The sequence below is a fragment of the Dermochelys coriacea genome, chromosome 4 (assembly GCF_009764565.3).
Source record: "Dermochelys coriacea isolate rDerCor1 chromosome 4, rDerCor1.pri.v4, whole genome shotgun sequence".
Lineage (NCBI taxonomy): Eukaryota > Metazoa > Chordata > Testudines > Dermochelyidae > Dermochelys > Dermochelys coriacea.
This window is the reverse complement of record NC_050071.1, coordinates 90,436,858-90,461,390: the sequence shown is the minus strand read 5'-3', so window position 1 is coordinate 90,461,390 and position 24,533 is coordinate 90,436,858. Positions and strand designations below refer to the sequence as shown.

At 45.0% G+C, this 24,533-nt stretch overlaps 1 protein-coding gene across 1 annotated transcript in view; it reads left to right on the top strand.

Annotated features, from left to right (window-relative positions):
• Positions 1-2,235: 2,235 nt before the first annotated feature.
• TRMT9B (tRNA methyltransferase 9B (putative)) overlaps positions 2,236-24,533 on the top strand; it is a 43,648-nt gene continuing 21,350 nt past the window's right edge. Inside the window, exon 1 of the mRNA XM_038401099.2 lies at positions 2,236-2,391. Within this exon, the coding sequence (XP_038257027.1) occupies positions 2,354-2,391 (38 nt within the window). The 5' untranslated portion in view covers positions 2,236-2,353. The remainder of the gene's footprint in view (positions 2,392-24,533) is intronic.

The following is a 24,533-nucleotide window of genomic DNA, read 5'->3' as shown; positions in this document are numbered from 1 at the left end:
TACTGTGGATGGATGGTGCTTAAAGGATAAAAGTATTCTATTTTACATAGGTTCTTCTACCACCCTCTTCAGCGTAGAATATAAGCACCATTCAGTAGTGTATTAACTATGTGACTGATATCTATCACATGTGGTTCATTCTTTCTTCCCCTTCACAGGGGGCAGAGCCTGCACTAGGCATAAGCAGACTAAGCAATTGCTTAGGGCCCCAAGCAGCTCAAGGGAACCCCCATTCACTTTTTATTATAAGAACTTGCCAGTGTTATTATTGGGGGGGAGACACAAAATATTCCTGCTTAGGGCCCCCATTGGGCTAGCACCAGCTCTGTCAGGGGGAGAACTGTGCATGCGGTGCAGGGTTTTGGATTGTTTTAAATGTACGTACTTCTCTGTGTTTATTTTAGAGATGGCAGGTTGAAGAAGTACACCTTGCACTTGGCTTGGAAGGTGGTGATGTTTGTGATACCAGTTAGTTCCTGTGTAAATTCATTCCACAGTCTTTGAGTGGCCCTCAAGAAAGTTCTGTCTCCTGCATGGACAAGCTTTACCCTTACGGCAGAAAGTTCCATTGTGCCCAAGTAGCAGAGCTATCAAACACAGACTTCATCCTAGTGCTTTAGATGATCTTTTAGATATGCTGGCCCAGGATATTGCACCTTCAAGTTAAGGACCAAGACTTTGAACTTTACTCAATAGTTCTGATATTTTTAATACAGTATTAGTTTCATGTTTCCTATATGTATGCTTCTCCAGTTTGGTTTTTATAGTGTTCATGAGTTTTATGTATTGTTTTTTTGTCCTTTGGACACTATCATTAGTGGGTAGGATTTTCAAAAGCATCTAAGTGACTTAGGAGCACAAGTCCTGGTGAAAGTCAATGAGATTTGTACTCTTAAATTAACTGGGCACTTTTGAAAATTCCACTCCTGTATAAATAGATTCTCTTTTGTTTATTACCCTAGTAAAGTGTTACATATTTTTAAGAGTATAAGAAATGATAATTTACTGTGTTTAAATTATTACAATGGGAATCAGCACAGAACAATTGCAAACAATGCAGAATGATGGAGGCAGCATTAATCATAAAAACCCTCCAGAGAAATAAACCCTTGTTACAGACAGATTCCGTACTGTGGGAGACATCCGTGAGAGAAAAACTATACACTGAAATTGTAACAATGAGAACTGACTACAGCATAAGTAAGAACTTCAGAAATAAGAGAATCAAAGTAAGGATGAATTCTGACCATGTTTCTGAGGGACACGCGGATGTCATGGAAAAAGGAAAAATGCGAGGAAAATCTAAGACTTGGTTCAAGGATGACTCTTGGGGCTTGATTATCCTGACATTTGCTTAACAGAAGGCCCCTAAATTTCCAGCCACAGGAGCAAAGCTAAGGGCTAGCAGCAAAAGCACAGCCAGAGATGTGGGAGAAAAAGAACATAACCCTATGAATGATGACTCAGTCATATCATTAGACCTTTCCTGACTCCAATTAACAGATTATTCACATTTCTTCTCAAATGATCCCTTTCACTGCATTCTTCAGCTGCTCAGTTATTTCACAGTAGTAAGGCGAGCAAGTGAGAGCAACTGAATAAGGGACCCTATGTAGTTCAGAACAACAATCAGACTTGATATATTTACTCTCTTCTCTTGGGATCTAGGTTCCCTGTCACTTTCCCGTCTCTCTGACTTCATCTTCCCGACTCTTCCTGTCAACGTGCCGTTGCTCTTTTCCCTTCTGCGAGAAAGCTCATGCTTATGTAACACTCTTGGTGCCCCCGTCACATCAGCCTTATCGCGGGGGAGCGCCACGGCTTTGGAAGGGCGCTTGTTCCCGAAGGATCCCTTCTCACACGCCTGCCGCTAGCTCCAGTTAGGAGGGGCCAGGGTCTCCCGCTGTCGCTTGCCTGCTCTCTCCCTGGAGCCGATCTCGCCCACGCCTATCCATGGCCGGGGAATCAAGGCTCCCTATGTATAGCTTCTGCGCGCTAGCAGGTGTGCAGCCCCTCCCCCGCTCAGCCACCGCCCGGCCCGGCCCGGCCCGGCCCGCGGGGGCTCGGAGCCAGGGCCCGAGAGCAGCGCCAGGCGGCCCGGGGCCGGGGCCCGGGGGGTCACATGAGCAGCCTAGCTCGCCGGCCCGTTCTCACCTTGCTGCGCTGGGGTGCGGGCGGCGCGCTCTCCGCATCCCGCTCGCTCCCATCCTGGCGGCGGGGAGAGCGGCCCCCGCCACCCCGCAGGCAGCGGGAGGGGAGGACGCGAGCGGAGCCGGGCAGGCGCCGCCTCCCAGGGCGGGATGCGGCAGCTGCCGCCCGCGGCCGGCACCGGGCGCGCGGACAGAGGCGGCGGATGAGGCAGCTGCCCACGCCCCCCACCGGCAGGTGCAGGTAAGTGGGGAGGGGGAAAGGGCCGCAGCCTGGCCTGAGGTGGAGCCGGCAACCGTGGCTAATCCGAGCCTCCTCCTGGCGATATGGCATGCGGGCTTCTAGCGGTGTGCACGCAGGGCTCCGGATCGCTGTGGACCACACACACAGCACAGTATAGCTATAGACTGTGCACACACGGCACTGTATCGCTCTGGACCACACACACAGCATAATTGGCTATAGCTACACACACACACAGCACAGTATAGCTATAGACTGTGCACGCAGGGCTCTGTATCGCTCTGGACCACACACACAGCATAATTGGCTATAGCTACACACACACACAGTACAGTATAGCTATAGACTGTGCACACACGGCACTGTATCGCTCTGGACCACACACACAGCATAATTGGCTATAGCTACACACACACACAGCACAGTATAGCTATAGACTGTGCACACACGGCACTGTATCGCTCTGGACCACACACACAGCATAATTGGCTATAGCTACACACACACACAGCACAGTATAGCTATAGACTGTGCACGCAGGGCTCTGTATCGCTCTGGACCACACACACAGCATAATTGGCTATAGCTACACACACACACAGTACAGTATAGCTATAGACTGTGCACACACGGCACTGTATCGCTCTGGACCACACACACAGCATAATTGGCTATAGCTACACACACACACAGCACAGTATAGCTATAGACTGTGCACGCAGGGCTCTGTATCGCTGTGGACCACACACACAGCACAGTATAGCTATAGACTGTGCACACACGGCTCCGTATCGCTGTGGACCACACACACAGCACAGTATAGCTATAGACTGTGCACACACGGCACTGTATCGCTCTGGACCACACACACAGCATAATTGGCTATAGCTACACACACACACAGCACAGTATAGCTATAGACTGTGCACGCAGGGCTCTGTATCGCTCTGGACCACACACACAGCATAATTGGCTATAGCTACACACACACACAGTACAGTATAGCTATAGACTGTGCACACACGGCACTGTATCGCTCTGGACCACACACACAGCATAATTGGCTATAGCTACACACACACACAGCACAGTATAGCTATAGACTGTGCACACACGGCTCCGTATCGCTGTGGACCACACACACAGCACAGTATAGCTATAGACTGTGCACACACGGCACTGTATCGCTCTGGACCACACACACAGCATAATTGGCTATAGCTACACACACACACAGCACAGTATAGCTATAGACTGTGCACACACGGCACTGTATCGCTCTGGACCACACACACAGCATAATTGGCTATAGCTACACACACACACAGCACAGTATAGCTATAGACTGTGCACGCAGGGCTCTGTATCGCTCTGGACCACACACACAGCATAATTGGCTATAGCTACACACACACACAGTACAGTATAGCTATAGACTGTGCACACACGGCACTGTATCGCTCTGGACCACACACACAGCATAATTGGCTATAGCTACACACACACACAGCACAGTATAGCTATAGACTGTGCACGCAGGGCTCTGTATCGCTGTGGACCACACACACAGCACAGTATAGCTATAGACTGTGCACACACGGCTCCGTATCGCTGTGGACCACACACACAGCACAGTATAGCTATAGACTGTGCACACACGGCACTGTATCGCTCTGGACCACACACACAGCATAATTGGCTATAGCTACACACACACACAGCACAGTATAGCTATAGACTGTGCACGCAGGGCTCTGTATCGCTCTGGACCACACACACAGCATAATTGGCTATAGCTACACACACACACAGTACAGTATAGCTATAGACTGTGCACACACGGCACTGTATCGCTCTGGACCACACACACAGCATAATTGGCTATAGCTACACACACACACAGCACAGTATAGCTATAGACTGTGCACACACGGCTCCGTATCGCTGTGGACCACACACACAGCACAGTATAGCTATAGACTGTGCACACACGGCACTGTATCGCTCTGGACCACACACACAGCATAATTGGCTATAGCTACACACACACACAGCACAGTATAGCTATAGACTGTGCACACACGGCACTGTATCGCTCTGGACCACACACACAGCATAATTGGCTATAGCTACACACACACACAGCACAGTATAGCTATAGACTGTGCACGCAGGGCTCTGTATCGCTCTGGACCACACACACAGCATAATTGGCTATAGCTACACACACACACAGTACAGTATAGCTATAGACTGTGCACACACGGCACTGTATCGCTCTGGACCACACACACAGCATAATTGGCTATAGCTACACACACACACAGCACAGTATAGCTATAGACTGTGCACGCAGGGCTCTGTATCGCTGTGGACCACACACACAGCACAGTATAGCTATAGACTGTGCACGCAGGGCTCTGTATCGCTCTGGACCACACACACAGCATAATTGGCTATAGCTACACACACACACAGTACAGTATAGCTATAGACTGTGCACACACGGCTCCGTATCGCTGTGGACCACACACACAGCACAGTATAGCTATAGACTGTGCACACACGGCACTGTATCGCTCTGGACCACACACACAGCATAATTGGCTATAGCTACACACACACACAGCACAGTATAGCTATAGACTGTGCACGCAGGGCTCTGTATCGCTCTGGACCACACACACAGCATAATTGGCTATAGCTACACACACACACAGTACAGTATAGCTATAGACTGTGCACACACGGCACTGTATCGCTCTGGACCACACACACAGCATAATTGGCTATAGCTACACACACACACAGCACAGTATAGCTATAGACTGTGCACGCAGGGCTCTGTATCGCTGTGGACCACACACACAGCACAGTATAGCTATAGACTGTGCACGCAGGGCTCTGTATCGCTCTGGACCACACACACAGCATAATTGGCTATAGCTACACACACACACAGTACAGTATAGCTATAGACTGTGCACACACGGCTCCGTATCGCTGTGGACCACACACACAGCACAGTATAGCTATAGACTGTGCACACACGGCACTGTATCGCTCTGGACCACACACACAGCATAATTGGCTATAGCTACACACACACACAGCACAGTATAGCTATAGACTGTGCACGCAGGGCTCTGTATCGCTCTGGACCACACACACAGCATAATTGGCTATAGCTACACACACACACAGTACAGTATAGCTGTAGACTGTGCACACACGGCACTGTATCGCTGTGGACCACACACACAGCACAGTATAGCTATAGACTGCACGCACGGCACTGTATCGCTCTGGACCACACACACAGCATAATTGGCTATAGCTACACACACACAGAGCATAGTATAGTTATATACTGTGCACACACGGCACTGTATCGCTGTGGACCACGCACATAGCAGAAGATAGCTATAGACTACCCACACACACAGACCATAGTATAGCTATAGACTGCACACACACACTGCATAGTATAGTGATATACTGTGCACAGACACACACTCTGCATGGTAAGTATAGCTATATACCGCATGCACATTCTATATACTTCGCAAACACTAGATCTAGATAAAAAGAAAAGGAGTACTTGTGGCACCTTAGAGACTAACAAATTTATTAGAGCATAAGCTGTAGCTCACAAAAGCTTATGCTCTAATAAATTTGTTAGTCTCTAAGGTGCCACAAGTACTCCTTTTCTTTTTGCGAATACAGACTAACACGGCTGCTACTCTGAAACTAGATCTAGATGTGAATGCCATATGTCTCTGTATGCTCTTTGGATTGAATGTATGGATGTCTACAGTCTCTGTCTGACTGTGCCTGTATTTTCTCTCTCTCCACTCTACTATCCCCGGCTGTAACTTCTTCCTCATGCTCCCTCTTCTGTTTTGGAATCACTAACTCTCAGTTGTACTGGCAACAAGCTGCCTCTTTGCATTGCCTGACTTTTCAGTTCCCTGAAAGGAAAATAGGTCAAGTCTTTTTAACAAAAGCCAAAAAAAAGGGGGACTCAGGATTCAGTCTGGGTCTGGTGATTTTGGGTTCTTACAGGGCTCTAGATCCCTGATCCTGAGGTGGATTATTGTGCTGGTTACTGGCTTCTTTGTCTATTTTGCTGCTCTTGAAAACTTTTAATTACTTTGCAAAGCTTCATTCCCCCTCCCTGCCCTCTCCTCCCCTTCAGTTGGAGGCACTGCAAAATGTGCCAACTTCTAATGATAAGGGGAAGAATAAAAATCTCACTATTAATATTGCCTCTCTCTTAGCCTCTCTGTTCAGGCTGTGGGCCCACTTCAAGACAGGGAAACGTGATCGTAATCAGCTATGTCTGTACCACGGTTGCTGTGCCAGGAGTGTAGCTGCTAAGCCGTGACTGGCTGGTTTCTCCCCCATATTTAGTACTCAGCTAGCGTTTGCATATGCATGGACCAAACACACTTTCCTTGAGCAGCCTCCTGGGAAGCTATGTGCTATAACCTGGAATGTGTTTAGCTTTTGACAGTTCCCAAGTAATTGTGCATTTTCATGTTATTTCTGTTTTTGATAGTTGGATTTAGCACCAGTTACAAAGAGTGGGTTATTATTTGAATACATGTTTTTTCAGTTATGTAGCAGTACTTTAATAAGAAATTTTTACAATTCAAAGCAAGTAATCAGCAAAGTGATATGTTCAACAGTATATTCAAATTGTTATCCAAGTATTGCTTTTGTAATTCCACAGTCCTTAGTGCTGCAGATTAATAGTTGTTTAATGAACGTTTATAGTCTGATTTTTCATAAATGCCGAGCCCCTGAGCCCACTGACTTCAGTGGTAGCTGCAGGTGCTCCGCATCTCTGAAAATCAGGCATTAGTTCTTTTTTCTTTTGCAAAGAAAGAGATGAGCATAATTATTTCAACAGCGCTGCTAGGTTGATATGATACAGAGGCTGAAATTCCATGCTGACATCCATTGTTCATCTTGACTTTACCAAGCTGTCATGTGAATTATGCTTCTGCAGTTTATGATTCTGAATGTGAGAATCAGGAAAGAGAGATGAAAAACACCAGAGGCAATCTATGCACATGAGCTGTAGAAAAGGTCATTGTGCAGCTTGGAAAATCCAAAAGGCAGATCCTTTTGAAGGACAGTATTTAGAAAATGCTTTTCATTACTACAATTTATTTTCAGGCTAATATTTATATTTCAGTTATACACATCCTTTTTTGTAGAAAATCTGTTTTAGTGATCAGATTTGTACCAACTCAAGAAGAACCTTGGTTTTAAAGATGAAATTAGTGTGGCAATCTTAAAAGTAAAGATTTGATTTACGTTGTCTTTTTGTCATAGCTTATATACAGAAATATTTCAAAGGCACTGGTCATTTTACTTGTCCAGAGAGATGCAAAAGTGAAGCAATGACATTTGCATAGATAATTTGGCTATGTATTTTAATATTACCTGTGTCGAAAATATCCTCAAAGGGCTTTTGTGCATTCCCAGACTATATATATTCATTTATGTAAGTGAAACTGCATTTGTAGAGAAAAGAAACAAGCTAGTCTTTATAATTTTTCTCATTTGAACGTTGCATAAATCTTATTTTATGATTTGAGCTCAATTCCACCCTCAGAGTTGGGGAGCAGATTCCAAAATTTAGAATCATTCATGTAGTACAGGGACAGCCAATGAGCAGTCTCCATTAATAAGTTTTGATCAACAGGTGTTTTGCCATCCATTCTTGACTGCTGAACCAGAACGTGGAATGACAAAATATTCTGCAAAAAAGTCAAGACTACTCACAGTGCATACAAATAAGCATGTGTCTAAATCTTTGAAGGAACAGGGCCTAAATATGCAAGTGTATGTCTGTATGTTGGGGGAAGCATGTATGTGAGAAAGCCATATCTAGAAATTTGTCCCCAGCTATACCTGTAAACTTAATGCTATTTGTATAAAGCTCAGAATATCTAATGATAATACAATGATAATGATATGATATCTTTACATGTGCAGAATCAAACCCATTCTATTTACATCCTTTTAAATAATTTAGTAATGCCCAGGTAATTTAAATAGTTCAGTCTACACTGTCACAGTCAGGGCAACTGCACCTGTATTTCTCCTCCATGGTCTAGCAAGGGCACCCACTTTTAGGCTTCTGGGTCCAGCTGTCACCCCTCTTGGGCAGAGACCTACATCTCTCTCTCTCCTTGCTGTTTTTTTTCCTTCAGGCTGAACAATTCCCTGCCTACACTCTTATTCTCAGTGAGCCAGACTGCCTAGCCAGGGCATCTGTGCTTTGCTTTCTCTTCAGAGGCTTCTGCATAGCATAACTGCCTGCAGTTAAAGTTAGCACACAGCCTTTTATAAGCCAACACATGTATTAAGGTGAAAGCATTACAGAGAAAATATTAAAAGAAACTACATGCATGCTGGAAAAGGGATCACCCCTTGCCCCCAACTCCAGCAGGGACTCTGGTAAGAGTCACTCCCTCAAACCTGTCATAGGCCATATAGCCTCCCCACCAAGTTAGTGTGGTACTGCACTTACTCCCTGCCTCAGTTTCCATTCCCAAGCCAACAACTTCACTTCAGACACTCTTGACATGACTCAATAATACCCTCCTTAGGACTTGTTTATTACAAAGGGGGCCATAACAATAAGTCCCAAATAAACAAAAGGTGCTTCTGGTTTTCAAGGTTCCTTTATAGTCTGTCCTCTAAGTTCTGTTCTCAGTCTTTCTCTCTTTATGGCAGGTGATTCAGCCCCTACTCCTGGAACTTGGGTAGTTCAGGCAGTTGTTGTCCCCCTTTTTACTAGGAGTACATAGCTCTCCTCCTGGAGCTGGGTTGCAATTTATCTCCCTTAACTGGTCCCATTTAGTCGTCAGGCTCAGAGGGTTTAGCAGCCTTCTCCTGCCGTAGTTTGCTCCCTATTAACTCAGGACCCTTCTTACTCCTTGCAGTGTCTGCAAGCATCTGCCCTACTATGAAGGAGGAGTAGCATTTATGCTGTCCCCTTCTCCTGGCTCATTTCTTATTGGCTATGTGACAGCTGGCTGCAAGGTATCCTCTGCAAGGTTCCAAGCCTTTAAAGATACAGTTACAGGATTCCTTCTAAATGTTACATCTTCCTTTCTCCCTATCGTCTCAGGCTTTGTGTATCAAACTGCCCCCAAACTCCTATAGGACTAGGCCATGTGACAGACAGGACTGAACAGTAGGAAGTACTGCCCTTAAGGAGTATACTACCCCACCACAAACCCCACATAGGGATTTTTCTGTGGTTGCAAGTTCATAACTGTTTTAGCTCAGAACAAGCATCAACATGAATTGGATAATCTTTCCTTTATATAGTTTGGGCTTTTGATCTTCAGATCCCAATAACAGGTAACCAGTATATAATCATGCGCTCCTCAGGATATAGCTTCAAAAGGCTGGGGTTTTGCATAACTGGGGGGTGGGAATTTGCATTCATCTCTCCTTAGAGATTCCCTGGTCAAACCACTTGACACTGTTTGTCCAAAAGTCTTTTGTTGTCTGGCCCATTGTTCAGTATAGTCCTTTGAAATTCAGAACACTTCCCAGGGCTCACAATAATATATAACCTTTTGCATTTAATACAGTGTACTCTAAAGATACTTAATTCAGTCAGGTTTTTCAAGGATATTGCAGGAAATTGCCATATAAGTGTCATATACCACTGGTAGACATTTTTCCAAATATTCTAGAGGAAAAATGGAATTGATATTTCCTAACTACAGAGGACTAGAGAAAATATTTCTCTCATACTGTGACTTTTAAAATGCACATTTGGATCTATGTGTCAAGTGGTTCTCAAAAAAGTTTAGTGAAAATAGTGGCACCAATGGAACTGTGTGTTTATTTTTTCAATAACAAATCATGCATTTTGGGCAAAATGCTGTACTCAGATCTGTACATAATGACCTAAGAAAAGTGAATTAAATTTGTGGCATGAAGCTGAGTTTTTAGGAATTCTTCCATAGATCCTTGTATATTTCATTCTCCAGATGAGGTAGTCTGTTTACAACTGGGTAAAAGCAGCAGGAGGTCAAGTAACTTGCTCAAGATCACAAACTTCGCTAGTGACTGAGTTGTGGTCATAAATGCAGCTCATTTCAGTTGATGTCAGCCCACTGTTCTCTTTCTACAGTGTGAGAAAAATGCTTAAACTCTGTACATTCCCCTATATCCGGATCCTATATCATTACGTCAAAGCTCCCACTGACTTCAGACTCCAAATGGGTGCAGGATCAGACCACTAGGTCGTGAACCTGGCAGATTGTGCCATTGGCAGGAGGGAGAGCTTCTGCATAAGGAAGGTGTCAAGGGGGCATGCTACAAGCCTGGAAGAGTGCAAGGAAACACTGGGAAATCAGGTCCCAAGTCTTTGGATCCCAATGCTTTTGCACAGTGCTTCCTTGTCTGTGCTATTCCATATCATAACAGCCTGGCTCACTCAAGAGATGCTGCCATTGACTCCCACACTATGGCTATTCACTCATATCTTTCTCCAAGGGGAAGCTGTAATCATGGAGGCGGAGTACACCTGTAAGAGAATCATTAACTTTTGCATGGGTTTCTTGGACATCCTTTTTTTTTTTTTTTTTTTTTAAGGGATCATTCCCTGGCACCCTTCCCCTCAGAAAACCCTCAAAGCCAACTTGATGGGGCTAGGGTAAGCTCATAGAGAGCAGGAAGTATGCTACATAGCTGTTCCCCTTCCATGAATTTTTGCACATCTTTGCTCCCTGAAATGCACCACATAGGGGAGTATTTGATCCTTAATTTTCAGTTTTCTCTTCATTTATTTATAAGACAAATAATAATGTTGTTGCTTAGTAAAAAAAAGTCAAGAGAATATTGATAGTGCTCTAGAAACTAATTTTTGTAACTGTCAAGTCTTGTTACATGTTTTCCTTATATCATAACAATTAAATGTTAAACAAAGGGAAAATATATGCAGCTTAAAAATTCAGTTTTTCTAAAGCAGAACAAGAGTAACAGAGGTATGATGTTATAGCTATCTTACAGACAGCTGTGATGGAGTCCACTTGTCAGAGTGGTGCTGCCTGCTTGCCATCTCAGGGATTAGCTCTCTGAGCCAGCACACTGTCTCATGGTGGTGTCTCTCCCACTGCCTTCTCCACCTGCAGAACTGTCTTAGCCCAGGAACCACTGTCTTTTTCATGACTTGGCCCTCCCAACCATCCCACCACCTGTGTGCCCCCCCCACCCTCAATAGCTGCAGGGGGAAGTATCTCCCAGTTCTATAATCCAGCCACTTCCCCAATGGTCAGTGGAGGAGCAGGGGACCCAGGCCCACCCACTCCTCCCAATCCCAGCCTAGGGACCTTGTAAGCTAGCAGCCTCCTGTTGCCTCTCTTTAACTTCTCTGCCAGAGCTGCTTCAATTCCCTGAGCCACTTCCTGTGGCCCAAGCACCTTCTTTGCCCTCTTCTCAGGGCCTCCAGCCAGCCCATCCCAGCAGCCAGCCAGGAGCTCCCTCTTGCTCTCCTGGTTCCTGCCAGTAATTGCTCTGTCCAAGGTGCTACCTTCCTGCAGCCCACTAAGAACAGTCATCTCTCCTTGGGTTCTCTGCAGCAACAGACCCTGTTCTGCTCTGCAGCTCCCTTTTATGTGAGCCTGCTGGGCCCTGATTGGTTGCTCTGTTCAGCCTCTATCTGATTGGCTGCTTCCTGCACAGCCTCCTTAGGCTGCTTTTAACCCCTTCCTTTCTGGTTCGGGGTGAACACCCCATAACAACATTAGGTCTTTCTTTCCATGCTGATCAGGAAAGATCACTTCATCTTCACAGATCTCAGACTGAGGGTTGTCTATATCTAAAATTGAGGTTGACTTAGCTACATCGCTCAGGGTTGGGAAAAATTTGTGCCCCGTGTGATGTAGTTAGGTTGACCTAGCTCCCTCTGTAGATGCAGGTAGGTTGATGGAAGGATTCTTCCATTAACCTAGCTACCGCCTCTCAAAGAAGTGGATTACCTACACTGATGGAAAAACTCCTTCCATCGATTGCAGGGAGTCTCTACACTATAATGCTATGACAGTGGTAGGTGTGCTTCTATAGCTTCTATAGCTGCTTTAATCTAGACATATCCTGAGCGTCAGATCATCAGCTGGTGTAAATTGGTAAGAGGAGGTGATCTTTCCACAGATATTTTTTTTTTACTTCAATAGATCTGTTCTGATTTATCCGCAGTGAGAGTCTTGTCCAGTGTTTTGGACTACTAGGCTGCTATGACTTTAAATTTCTCAGTCTTTTAAGAATAGCAGCAGCTGTGGGCCAAAATCAGAGGTGACTTGCACCCTATGGAAGTATGGCTTATTCTCGGATTTGAATTTAGGGAACCATAAATTTCTTGAGTTATTATTGTGGCTATAATCTCCTATTGATATAACATCATGTATTGAAATTATGCCTTTCCTAAAAAAATGCTTCTAGTTCCCCACATATTCCCTTCTCTATCAACAGTCATTTGGAAAAGTCCGATGAAGTGGATAAAATGCAATAAAATATCCGTTTCTGAAAGAATCCGCTAAGTATTTTTAAAAATACAGAGGGTAAGTTTCAATATTGGGAAAGAGATTTATCACTGTTAGAAAGCAAAGAAGATAAGAATTATTTTTTACTTTAAATATGTGAAAATTGGGCTAAATTTATCCCTGGTCTAACTCCATAGTTTCATAGGAATTGCATAGTGGATCAGATCCCTGGTCCATCTAGTCCAGAATCTAGTCTGACAGTGGCCAACACTAGATGGTTCAGGGGAAGATGCAATAAACTCCATGGAGGCAGATGTGGTACAAATCCACATCCTAATCCTAGTAAGCAAAAATAAAAAAAAAAAACCCCTCTATTGGCTTAAAACATGAAGCATGAGATTTTATCTCCCTTACAGTCATGTTTTTTCCCCCTATGGATTAGCTATTCTTGTTTTTCATAAAAATATCCAATCACTCTTTGAATCTTGCTAAGTTTGTGTTTTTATCTTACTATAAATGCTCTTTTGAGTCCTTGTACATTGGTCTCAAAGCGCAGGATTAAGAAGTCTGTCTTTTTGAGAATGTAAAAAGTTTGACTTGTGAGGAATGGAGATTTTAAAAAGGTGACAGCTATTCAGAAGAACTGCTAGAATAAAAGAAAGTGATACTGACTTGAATAAGAACACAAGGGCCATATTGGGTCAGACCAAAGCTCCATTTAGCCCAGTATCCTGTCTTCTGACAGTGGCCAATGCCAGGTGCCCCAGAGGGAATGAACAGAACAGGTAATCAAGTGGTCTATCACCCATTCCCAGCTTCTGGCAAACAGAGGGTAGGAACACCAACCCTGCCCATCCTGGCTAATAGCCATTGATGGACTTATCCTCCATAAATTTAGCTAGTTCTTTTTTTAAACCCTGTTATAGTCTTGGCCTTCCCATCCTCTGGCAAGAAGTTCCACACTTGTGCACTGTGTGAAAAAATATTTCCTGTTTTAAACCTGCTGCCTATTTTCATTTGTGACCCCTAGTTCTTGTGTTATGAGAAGGAGTAAATAACACTTCATTGTTTACTTTCTCCACACCAGTCATGATTTTATAGACCTCTATCATACCCCCACAGATAAGTGCCAGCAGTCTGGTTCCATTTTGGTTTAGATGGAGCCCATCCTTCCTGTATAGGCTCCCCCTTTCCCAAAAGTTTCCCCAGTTCCTAATAAATCTAAACCCCTTCTTCCTACACCATCGTCTCATCCACGCATTGAGACCCTGCAGTTCTGCCTGTTTAACTGGCCCTGTGCGTGGAACTGGAAGCATTTCAGAGAATGCTACCATGGAGGTCCTGGACTTCAATCTCTTACCTAGATTTGGCCTCCAGGACCTCTCTCCTGTCCTTCCCTATGTCATGGGTACCTACATGAACAACAACCACCAGCTCCTCCTCAGTACTACACATAAGTCTATCTAGATGTCTCGAGAGAGCCACAACCTTCGCACAGGGCAGGCAAGTCACCATGCGCTTCTCCCTGTCATCACAAACCCCAGGTATCTATATTTCTAATGATTGAATCGTCCATTACTAATACTTGTATCTTCCTACTAACTGGAGTTCCCTCCCCTGGAGAGGTATCCTCAGGAGGGATACCACATCATCATCTGGAAGGAATGTGGCAATGAGCTCAGAACAGCCTAGTACACAAAATGTATTCTTCTGCATGATTATTCTTTATTTGAAACTGTATATTGGCCATGTTGACTGTAAGGGATGAATATGCTATGAGAGGAAATAATATTTTCAAGACCAGTAGACAAAATAAATATGTTGGAGAAAAAACAGATGGCAAGCATCCAGAATATCCATGTAATCATTCTATACGTATTTTGAAAGTTCCAAGGACAATCTAAAAGACTCTAAAATGTCTTCATTTTAGAAAATGGTTGAGAATTAAGATGTAATGATGAAGAATTATTACATTTATTAGCATGAAAATAGATATAAAATAGAATTTAGAACAGTGCCTTTAATTGATTTGATAGTAATAGAAATCTAAAAAAAACCTAAGTTTTTTGTCTCATTTGATGCTTACTCAATAATTAACTAATCTCTGAAGTGACTGCAAATGAGAGATACTGTTTTTTCATCAATAAGATGGCAATCAAGGTAAAATATTATTCTTTCCTATGATAAAACCAGAAATTAGCATAATCCCTGATTGCAACTACATGCATATTGATTAAGGAATGTTTTATGTTTTTTCTTAGTTATAAAGTTACACTATTGATAGCCTTTGGTTTCTGCTGCAGAAAGGCTCATTTGGGCAAGTGCTTTGGAGGATAGGATAAAAATTCAAAATGATCTGGACAAACTGGAGAAATGTTCTGAAGTAAATAGGATGAAATTCAGTAAGGACAAATGCAAAGTATTCCACTTAGGAAGGAACAATAAGTTGCAAACATACAAAATGGGAAATGATTGCCTAAGAAGGAGTACTGTAGACTAGGATCTGGGGATCATAGTGGATCACAAGCTAAATATGAGTCAACGGTGTAACACAGTTGCAAAAAAAGCAAACATCATTCTGGGAGGCATTATCAGGAGTATTGTAAGCAAGACACAAGAAGTAATTCTTCCACTCTACTCCACACTGATTAGGCATCAGATTGGCGTATTATGTCCAGTTATGGGTGCCACATTTCAGGAAAGATGTGGAGAAATTGGATAAAGTCCAGAGAAGAGCAACAAAAATGATTAAACCTTTGCCAACATGGCCTGTGAGGGATAATAGAAAAAACTGGGTTTGTATAGTCTGGAGAAGAGAAGACTGAGAGGTGATATGATAACAGTTTTCAAGTGCATACAAGGAGGAGGGAGGAAAAATTGTTCTCGTTAATCAAATAGGATAGGATAAGAAGCAGTTGGTTTAAATTGCAGCAAGGGCAGGTTAGGTTGGACATTAGGAAAAACTTCCTAACTGTAAGGGTAGTTAGGCACTAAAATAAATTGCCTAGGGAGGTTGTAGGATCTCTGGAGTTGGAGATTTTTAAGAGCAGGTTAAAAAAACACCTGTCAGGGATGGTCTAGATCAGTAGTTCCCAAACTAGGGGCACCGCTTATTCAGGGAAAGCCCCTGGCAGGCCAGGCCAGTTTGTTTACCGGCCGTGTCCACAGGTTCGGCCAATCGCAGCTCCCACTGGCCATGGTTCACCGCTCCAGGCCAATGGGGGCTGCAGGAAGGGTGACCAGCATGTTCCTCGGCCCATGCCGCTTCCCACAGCCCCCATTGGCCAAGAACGGCGAACCGCAGCCAGTGGGAGCCGTGGTCGGCCAAACCTGCAAACACGGCAGGTAAACAAACTGGCCCGGCCCACTAGGAGCTTTCCCTGAACAAGGGGCACCCCTAGTTTGGGAACCATTGGTCTAGATAATACTTAGTCCTGCCTTGAGTGCAGGGGCTTGGACTAGAACACCTCTTGAAGTCTGTTCCAGTCCTATGCTATTTAGAGCACATATTTTTAGAGCATTTATGTTAATAGCTTCATCAGTGGTCTGACAGAGAGGCAAACAGCGCATTATGGCCTTGATTCAGCAAAATAATTTAATTTTAAGCACCAGGTACATGGCCCTGACGGGGGCCAAGCTAGGGCCTATGATGCAGTGAAGGCAGCGATCCTGGACCGCCTCGGACTTCCGGCTGAGAAATATCAGTAAAAGTTTCACGCAGCCCGGTGGGCGAGAGCGTGCGGCCCCGGGCCTTTGCCCAAAGGTTAACGGACTGGGCAACAAGGTGGTTGAGGCCCGATGCCCACCCCATGCTGCAGATAATGGATCAAGTGTACAGTGTCTACCCGATAGCTTGCGGGTTTGGGTGCGGCGACATCAGCCGGCCACCCCAGAAGCCACCGTGCAAAGAACGGAAGACAATGCAGAGGAAGACTTCCCGCTGAGGGAGCATTGGGCCCTGCGGGACGCAGAGGGGGGAAGGAAAACCCGTGAGCACCCCGGGGTGAAGTTGGTAGACAAGCAGTGGGAGGAGCCCAAGGGGACCCCTAACCGCTCAGCGCAGCTCATATGCTGGCAGTGTGGACAGCCGGGACATAAAAGCCGGGACTGCCCAGTGATGGAATGTGGGGTGGCTGAATTTTGTGTTTGGACTAAGATTAGGCAGTGGGAAAAGAGCCGCAGGCTGGCCACCATCCCAGTGCGGGTTGGAAAAAGATCCCAGAGGGGTCTAGTGGATACGGCCTCCGCTTGCTCCCTTATACAGTGGCACTTAGTGAAGCCGCATTGGCTTATCCTTGGGGAAAGGATGCTCATGGAATGCATCCATGGGGATAAGGCCCAGGTACCCCGGAGGTGCAGGGGAGGTTTGCCTGGAAGTGGGTGGAGTAATAGGGGGGTTGGCCTACCCCGTGGTCCTGGGGGTGGGCTGGAACCCTTCCCCAAAGGGGATCCGAGGAGGAGACCCCCAAAACGGGAAAGAGAGAGAGCCCTGGAGACAGGGGACGAGGCCCATGCTGCGGTGAGCCCTGGGAGGGCAGAGTTCCCACAACCTCCAGGAGAAGAAATTGAGACAACATAGCCAAGGTGGGGATCTTACAGGAGTGATCAAGGAGGGGGTGGAGCTTCCCAGGCAGGACCGATCAGGGGAGGGGATCCCGCAGATTGAGATGGAGAAGGGGGTACAGAAAGATTGGGTGTCCCCCTTTTGGGTTCCCCTCCCCAACCTTCAGGGAGTGGAGGGCCCAATCCTGAGATCAGGGCCAGACTCGGGGTAGAGGGCTCTGACCCATCTCCCCCACCAGAGAACAAAGGGGAGTGTCTGGGGCGGCCAGTCCAACCATGCGACTGGTATGAAGACCTCTGGGTGAGCGTAGACCTGTGGGGTGCCCTGCCCCCTACCCAATGTGCCTTTTGTGGATGGGGCATGCCGAAACCCCATGAGACAGAGACCAGGGATCGCTCCGCGGGGCAGAGTAAATCCCCTGGCCGAGGGAAGCGGGACTAAGGAAGACCAGTCCTGGCATCAGCTTAAGGGGGGAGGTGTGTAGCAGGGTGCTGCTGCAAAAGCACCTAATTAGCCCCTGCTCAGCCAGCTCCAATCAAGAGAAATACACCAGCCCCAGTCTAACAGGCATGATGCCTGGCCTGGGCATTGGCTCTATCTGTGGACTTGACAAGCCAGCAGTTATAAGGGCTGGGAGCCAGTATGAAGGGGGCTGCCAGGAGAACGGGCAGTCTTCTGGCTGCGGCTGACTGCTAGCCAAAGAGAGAACTAACCCTGTAAGCCTTGTAAATAGCTCAGCACTGGTGATGGGAGAACTGTGTGTGTAAATAAAGCCACGGGTGCTACATAACGGGAAGCCTCTCTGAGCTTTATTGGGGCAGTCAGCGGGCCCCACGAAGAGGGGCGGGCAGAGAAGCCTGTTACAGGGATGTTGCATGCTATGGGGTGGTCTTTTCATGCAAAGCTTCACTTGAGGCGGGAAGAACCTACATTTTCCATGCCCCTCTTTTCTCTCTGTCCTCCCATCCCCAGCCATATGTGATCCAAGATGTATTCCAAGAGAGGAAAAAACCATTTAAACAGGCAGTCACTAATTTATTGTGGCACATGTTCCTGCATACATGCAAAGAAGGGCTTTTTAGTATAAGATGAGTAATGCCTGAAAATTCGGGGAACCAGGTGGCACAAGCATCTCTATGTCTGTCTGCTTTGCCTCACACAGGCCCTAGAATTAGAGCATTTTCAGAGGCAACCTAGATATTAAGTCTGTTGCATGACTTCAGAGTTTATTGGAACAAGCTTCTTGCAACATCAGAAATTCTAAGTAGAACAAACCAACCTGAAGCATCACACATGGTAAGAAGATGACAATGGACATATTCAGGACATGCTTTAAGGATGTCACAAGCAAGACTTCCACATTAAGTGACAATATGGACACCACCTGGGAAGAGAAAAAAACAGTGACCTAGAGAAATATAGAGATTGAAGCCAAATTTATCACCAAGACACTCAGAAACCTGAACAGACCAGCACAAGACTAAAATAAATTATGGAAATTGGTGGACAGCCTATGCACCCAAGGGTATAGGAGGATAAAAAATGAAGAAAGATGACTTGTGACAATATTAAATCTGGTACTATTAGTCCAGCATCCTGCTGCTACTGGGGGGAGAAAAACAGGGTGGGGTGAATGTGGAGTGTTGCAAAGACACGTCTGTGGAGGTTCTGCTCTGCTGCATCCTACTGCAGCATCCTATTTATGTTGGCCTGGATTTTGTTCCAGTACTAGGTAATGATACAGGAGAACTCAAAGCCTGCTACTATTTCAGGAACATTTCGAGTCTTCACTACGTGTGGGCAATGCTTCTTATTTTTTTTTCATCCATGTGCAGAATGAATTTTGTTATGTGCAGCACAAATATCGAGGTAATGTGCAGATGTGTGCCACCAGTACAAAAAAATCCAAGATATAATATATATTTTTTAAAAGTTCTTATGTATGGAGGAAGAAAGAATATTAAAACAAGGGTTAATTAACAAGGTGCACTGCTTAAGATATTTAATATGAAATCAAATAAAAAGAAAATTAACACTGCCCTTGGAGTACATGTATTTTATCATCCTTTCTAACAACTCAAGCTAGTAAACACACCAAAATGTGGCTTACTGAAAATAGCTATATAAATAAAACAAAGTCGTGGTTGTTACATGAAAGCATTAAAAAAAAATGCACCAGAGGCCCAATTTAATAACTTACTCCCACCATAGACCAATAAATCTTCAGGGAAAGCTGCTCTCAAAAAATGAAGCATCTGCCAAAACACTAGCATGCTACGGACTTTTACAGTTCACAAAACTATACCTCTTGCATGTATATTATCTGCACACAGCTCAGCTTTAAGATGCTAAACAAATCTATGCGTCAACTGGAAATAGTCATATGCTCATCGCAAATATTAATACAATATTTTCTGATACTGGAAAGGGGAGTAAAAGGCATTAACTCAGACTTATAGAAGTTATACAAGATGTCAACTCTTAATTTGATTAATATTGCTCACACATAGAACAGGAAAAATAAGTAATAAAGCAACACAGACAGCAAGCAAAACCACAAACAAACAAGTGACAACATTGAAAATATGAAGGGAAGTAAGACATCAAGTGGTTGGTTATGGGTATTTTAAATGAGTGTTTAGGATCCACGCTGTGCAAGTGCAAACAGCCCTGTAGAAACAGGCAAAGTTAAAATTCTCCTGGTTTCACATTGTGTGTGTCACCAACTCGAAAACTGAGAGTAGGCTCATTAAGTTTTTATAAGTCCCTTAAGTAAACGGAGCACAGTAACACATAGCTTCCAAGTTTGCAATCAAATCCCTGCTTCAGAGAGCTTGCAAATAAGCTCTTCATCCTACAAAACACTTAGCACCAAACATAGTGCTTGCTACTTATGAGTCAATGGGAGTACTCTGAAGAGCCAGAACTATACCAGATAGCAAGGATCTGGCCTTAATGGTTTCCAATACCTCTCCCCAAACAATCCAGACAAGTGATTTCCATTAAGTTTTAGAATTGATTTGGGGATAGGGCTGGACAAGAGTTTGGCCCTAACTCCTGCACAATAAAGTGCTAGAAGCCGTTGGAACAATTTGAAAGCTGTGCTGTGCACCTGGTGAACACCAGTAAAGATCAAGTACTCCCATTAGCACTAGGAGATGTAGTTTGTCTGGGAGACACCTGCCATCCCCTAAATGACCAGGTAGTATCAATGGCTGGGAGGGACCCTCCTAACCTTAAAGTAGTCTGCGGCAAAAAGCCAAAACCAACAGAACCACACAACTACATCACCTCCTTCTTCCACCTTCAGCTGCTAAAATCCTCTACCCCTTCTTCCTTGAAGATCTAGCCCCAGTAATTCATGTGTTTGTCACCTTCAGACTTGATTACTATCACTGTACTTGGGGCTTAATGTTTGAGCAACAGAGATACCAGCTTGTGCAAAATATAACTGCGAGCCATTGTGAGCTTACTACCTTGGCTCCCAGACGTCTCTCTCTCCAGCCACCGCAGCCCAGCCAAGGCTGGGAAAGAAGAGGCACATCGCTCCCCGGCCGCTGCTGCCCAGACAGGGCTGGGAGAGAGGAGGCTTGTATCTCCCCTGCTGTGGCGACTTAGCCATGGCCAGGGGAGGGTGGCCACTGAGCTCCCTGGCCACTGCAGCCCTTCAAGCCCCAAACTCCCCCCTAGCTCTCACCCCACTGCCCCCCACACTACTACCTATTCCCCCCACACCACCAGCTTACATGTGCATCCTCCTCTCCGGGGTCCAGTCACCTAATTACTGGGGCCACACTTGTGCAGCTCCATTAATTAGATGCAAAGAATCAATCCTGAAGCACTTAGAGGAGAGGAAAGTGATCAGGAACAGTCAGCATGGATTCACCAAGGGAAGGTCATGCCTGACTAATCTAATCGCCTTTTATGATGAGATTACTGGTTCTGTGGATGAAGGGAAAGCAGTGGATGTATTGTTTCTTGACTTTAGCAAAGCTTTTGACACGGTCTCCCACAGCATTCTTGTCAGCAAGTTAAGGAAGTATGGGCTGGATGAATGCACTATAAGGTGGGTAGAAAGCTGGCTAGATTGTCGGGCTCAACGGGTAGTGATCAATGGCTCCATGTCTAGTTGGCAGCCGGTGTCAAGTGGAGTGCCCCAGGGGTCGGTCCTGGGGCCCGTTTTGTTCAATATCTTCATAAATGATCTGGAGGATGGTGTGGATTGGACTCTCAGCAAATTTGCGGATGATTCTAAACTGGGAGGAGTGGTAGATACGCTGGAGGGGAGGGATAGGATACAGAAGGACCTAGACAAATTGGAAGATTGGGCCAAAAGAAATCTAATGAGGTTCAATAAGGATAAGTGCAGGGTCCTGCACTTAGGATGGAAGAATCCAATGCACCGCTACAGACTAGGGACCGAATGGCTCGGCAGCAGTTCTGCGGAAAAGGACCTAGGGGTGACAGTGGACGAGAAGCTGGATATGAGTCAGCAGTGTGCCCTTGTTGCCAAGAAGGCCAATGGCATTTTGGGATGTATAAGTAGGGGCATAGCGAGCAGATCGAGGGACGTGATCGTTCCCCTCTATTCGACACTGGTGAGGCCTCATCTGGAGTACTGTGTCCAGTTTTGGGCCCCACACTACAAGAAGGATGTGGATAAATTGGAAAGAGTACAGCGAAGGGCAACAAAAATGATTAGGGGTCTAGAGCACATGACTTATGAGGAGAGGCTGAGGGAGCTGGGATTGTTTAGTCTGCAGAAGAGAAGAATGAGGGGGGATTTGATAGCTGCTTTCAACTACCTGAAAGGGGGTTTCAAAGAGGATGGCTCTAGACTGTTCTCAATGGTAGCAGATGACAGAACGAGGAGTAATGGTCTCAAGTTGCAATGGGGGAGGTTTAGATTGGATATTAGGAAAAACTTTTTCACTAAGAGGGTGGTGAAACACTGGAATGCGTTACCTAGGGAGGTGGTAGAATCTCCTTCCTTAGAGGTTTTTAAGGTCAGGCTTGACAAAGCCCTGGCTAGGATGATTTAACTGGGACTTGGTCCTGCTTTGAGCAGGGGGTTGGACTAGATGACCTTCTGGGGTCCCTTCCAACCCTGATATTCTATGATTCTATGATTCTATGATTCTATGCGCGGCCCTTGTTGCCCTCTTGAGCAGTCGCCCAGGTACGCACCTTAGAGGGAATGCAGCTTGTGGGTGCACCAAAGCAATAATTGTCTTGCAAACATCCATGATGACAGCACTGATCGTTGACTTGCCAACACTAAACTGATTAGCCACTAACCTGAGCCACCCACTTCTGGACTGGTATAACTTCCTTCATTTCTATGTTTTGGCTCTGAAAGCAAATTCCTGAGGCTGAGGCAAATTCCTCAGGTGGAAGTTCTGGGCCTGCTGCATCCACACCTGCAGATGATGTAGATCCACCACTCCTCCAAACCGGCAGTCAGCATATAAAAACTATGCACAGCTATTAAAACACACATCAGCTGCCTCCACTCTGCCATGTCTGCAGCCTGCATGATCTCCTTAGCAAGGCTGCTGTCTTCTCAGGGTGACAATCCCTCCCAAAATGTCCTCTACCATGTCTTATGCCCTGTATCTCCACCCTGTTTCTGAAATAGGAGTTACATTGATGTCAACTGTTCAATCAGGTCATCACTCAAAACAGGATCTATGTCTTGACACTGGTTGGAACAGAGGCTGCAGACAGAAATCTTTAATGTGCCAAGCTGGAGGTGGTTTACTTACTAATTGGTGGGCTAAGACAGCTTCCACACAAATGCCCAAGAAGGACAGACAAGTTCTCTTATAATATACTATGAAATAATTTATAGAGTGGTGCACCTTAGCACTGCACTAAGAACCATGGGATGTGACCCCAGAAGGCCTACTGCCTCAAAATGAATAGAGTCCACCAGGGACTCAGTTGAGTGGATACCCTTGAGTACAGCTTTGCAGTGTGGATGCTCAAACTCATGTGCCAATCAAGAGTTTTTCAGATATGCAGAACATCAGTAGGAAAGAACCCTCTTAAGACTTTATGTCAGGATGATCAGCTGTTCCCATATTGCTGCCGGTCTCAGCTTTTTAGGCTCCTATACAATTCTCATTGAAGTCGATGTAAAGACTTCAATGGGAGCTGGACTAGGCCTTTAGATGGGATAATATAGAGGAGCGGCAGCTCAAAAAAGGCTGCACAACTTTTGTGGATGAGAGTTGTCTTCTAAGTGGTTTTAAATGTTTATATCTTCGTCACAGTAGGTGAAAAGTAGCTGATACCCATGTTCACCTACAGAATTAGTGCTGAGCTATACATGCCTCACACAATGTAACTTTCTAGATATGCAGGGCCCATGCAAAGTAATTAGAGATACCTAAATACAAAATCAAGAAGTCTGAACATAGTCCTAAATGTACAACAAAATTCCATGTACTGCAGTTAATATTTAATAGTTTTCACTGGACTGGAAAATAAAGCATGAGAAGCAAGAACAAAATTAACAAAATGTGAATATGATAGTGGGTAGGAAGTAGCAGATATTATCCCTTGAATCACATAAGAGATGCTGTATGCTGTATTCATTCAAGTTATTACAATTCATTGGCAGGAAATAAACTTTTAATTAGACCAACAGCTTCAAAGAAGACTCATAATGCTTTTAATCCTTCCATGCACAGGTTGAGATTCTCTCTCTCTCTCTCTCCCCCTCTCTCTCACTGCAAGCTTATATGAATCCTATGAATAATTCAAGTCATGAAATAGCTTTAAAACTCCAGGCTCAAATTGTTGCAAATTCCTATTGAAATCAATGGGAATGTTGTCTGAATAAGGAGTGCAGGATCAAGGCTTCAGTAAAGTAGTTCTGAGGAAATGTATATGTCTAAACATTTCTTTCCAAGATGCTTCTGGCAATGAATTTTGCAGGGGGTTATTACAGTTCATGGGTGGTTAATGCACCTGATGCAAGCAGTAATCTCCCAGAAATGCACAGCCTTAAATTTTGCTCAAGTGCTCACAACCTGGATTACAATTGATTTAAT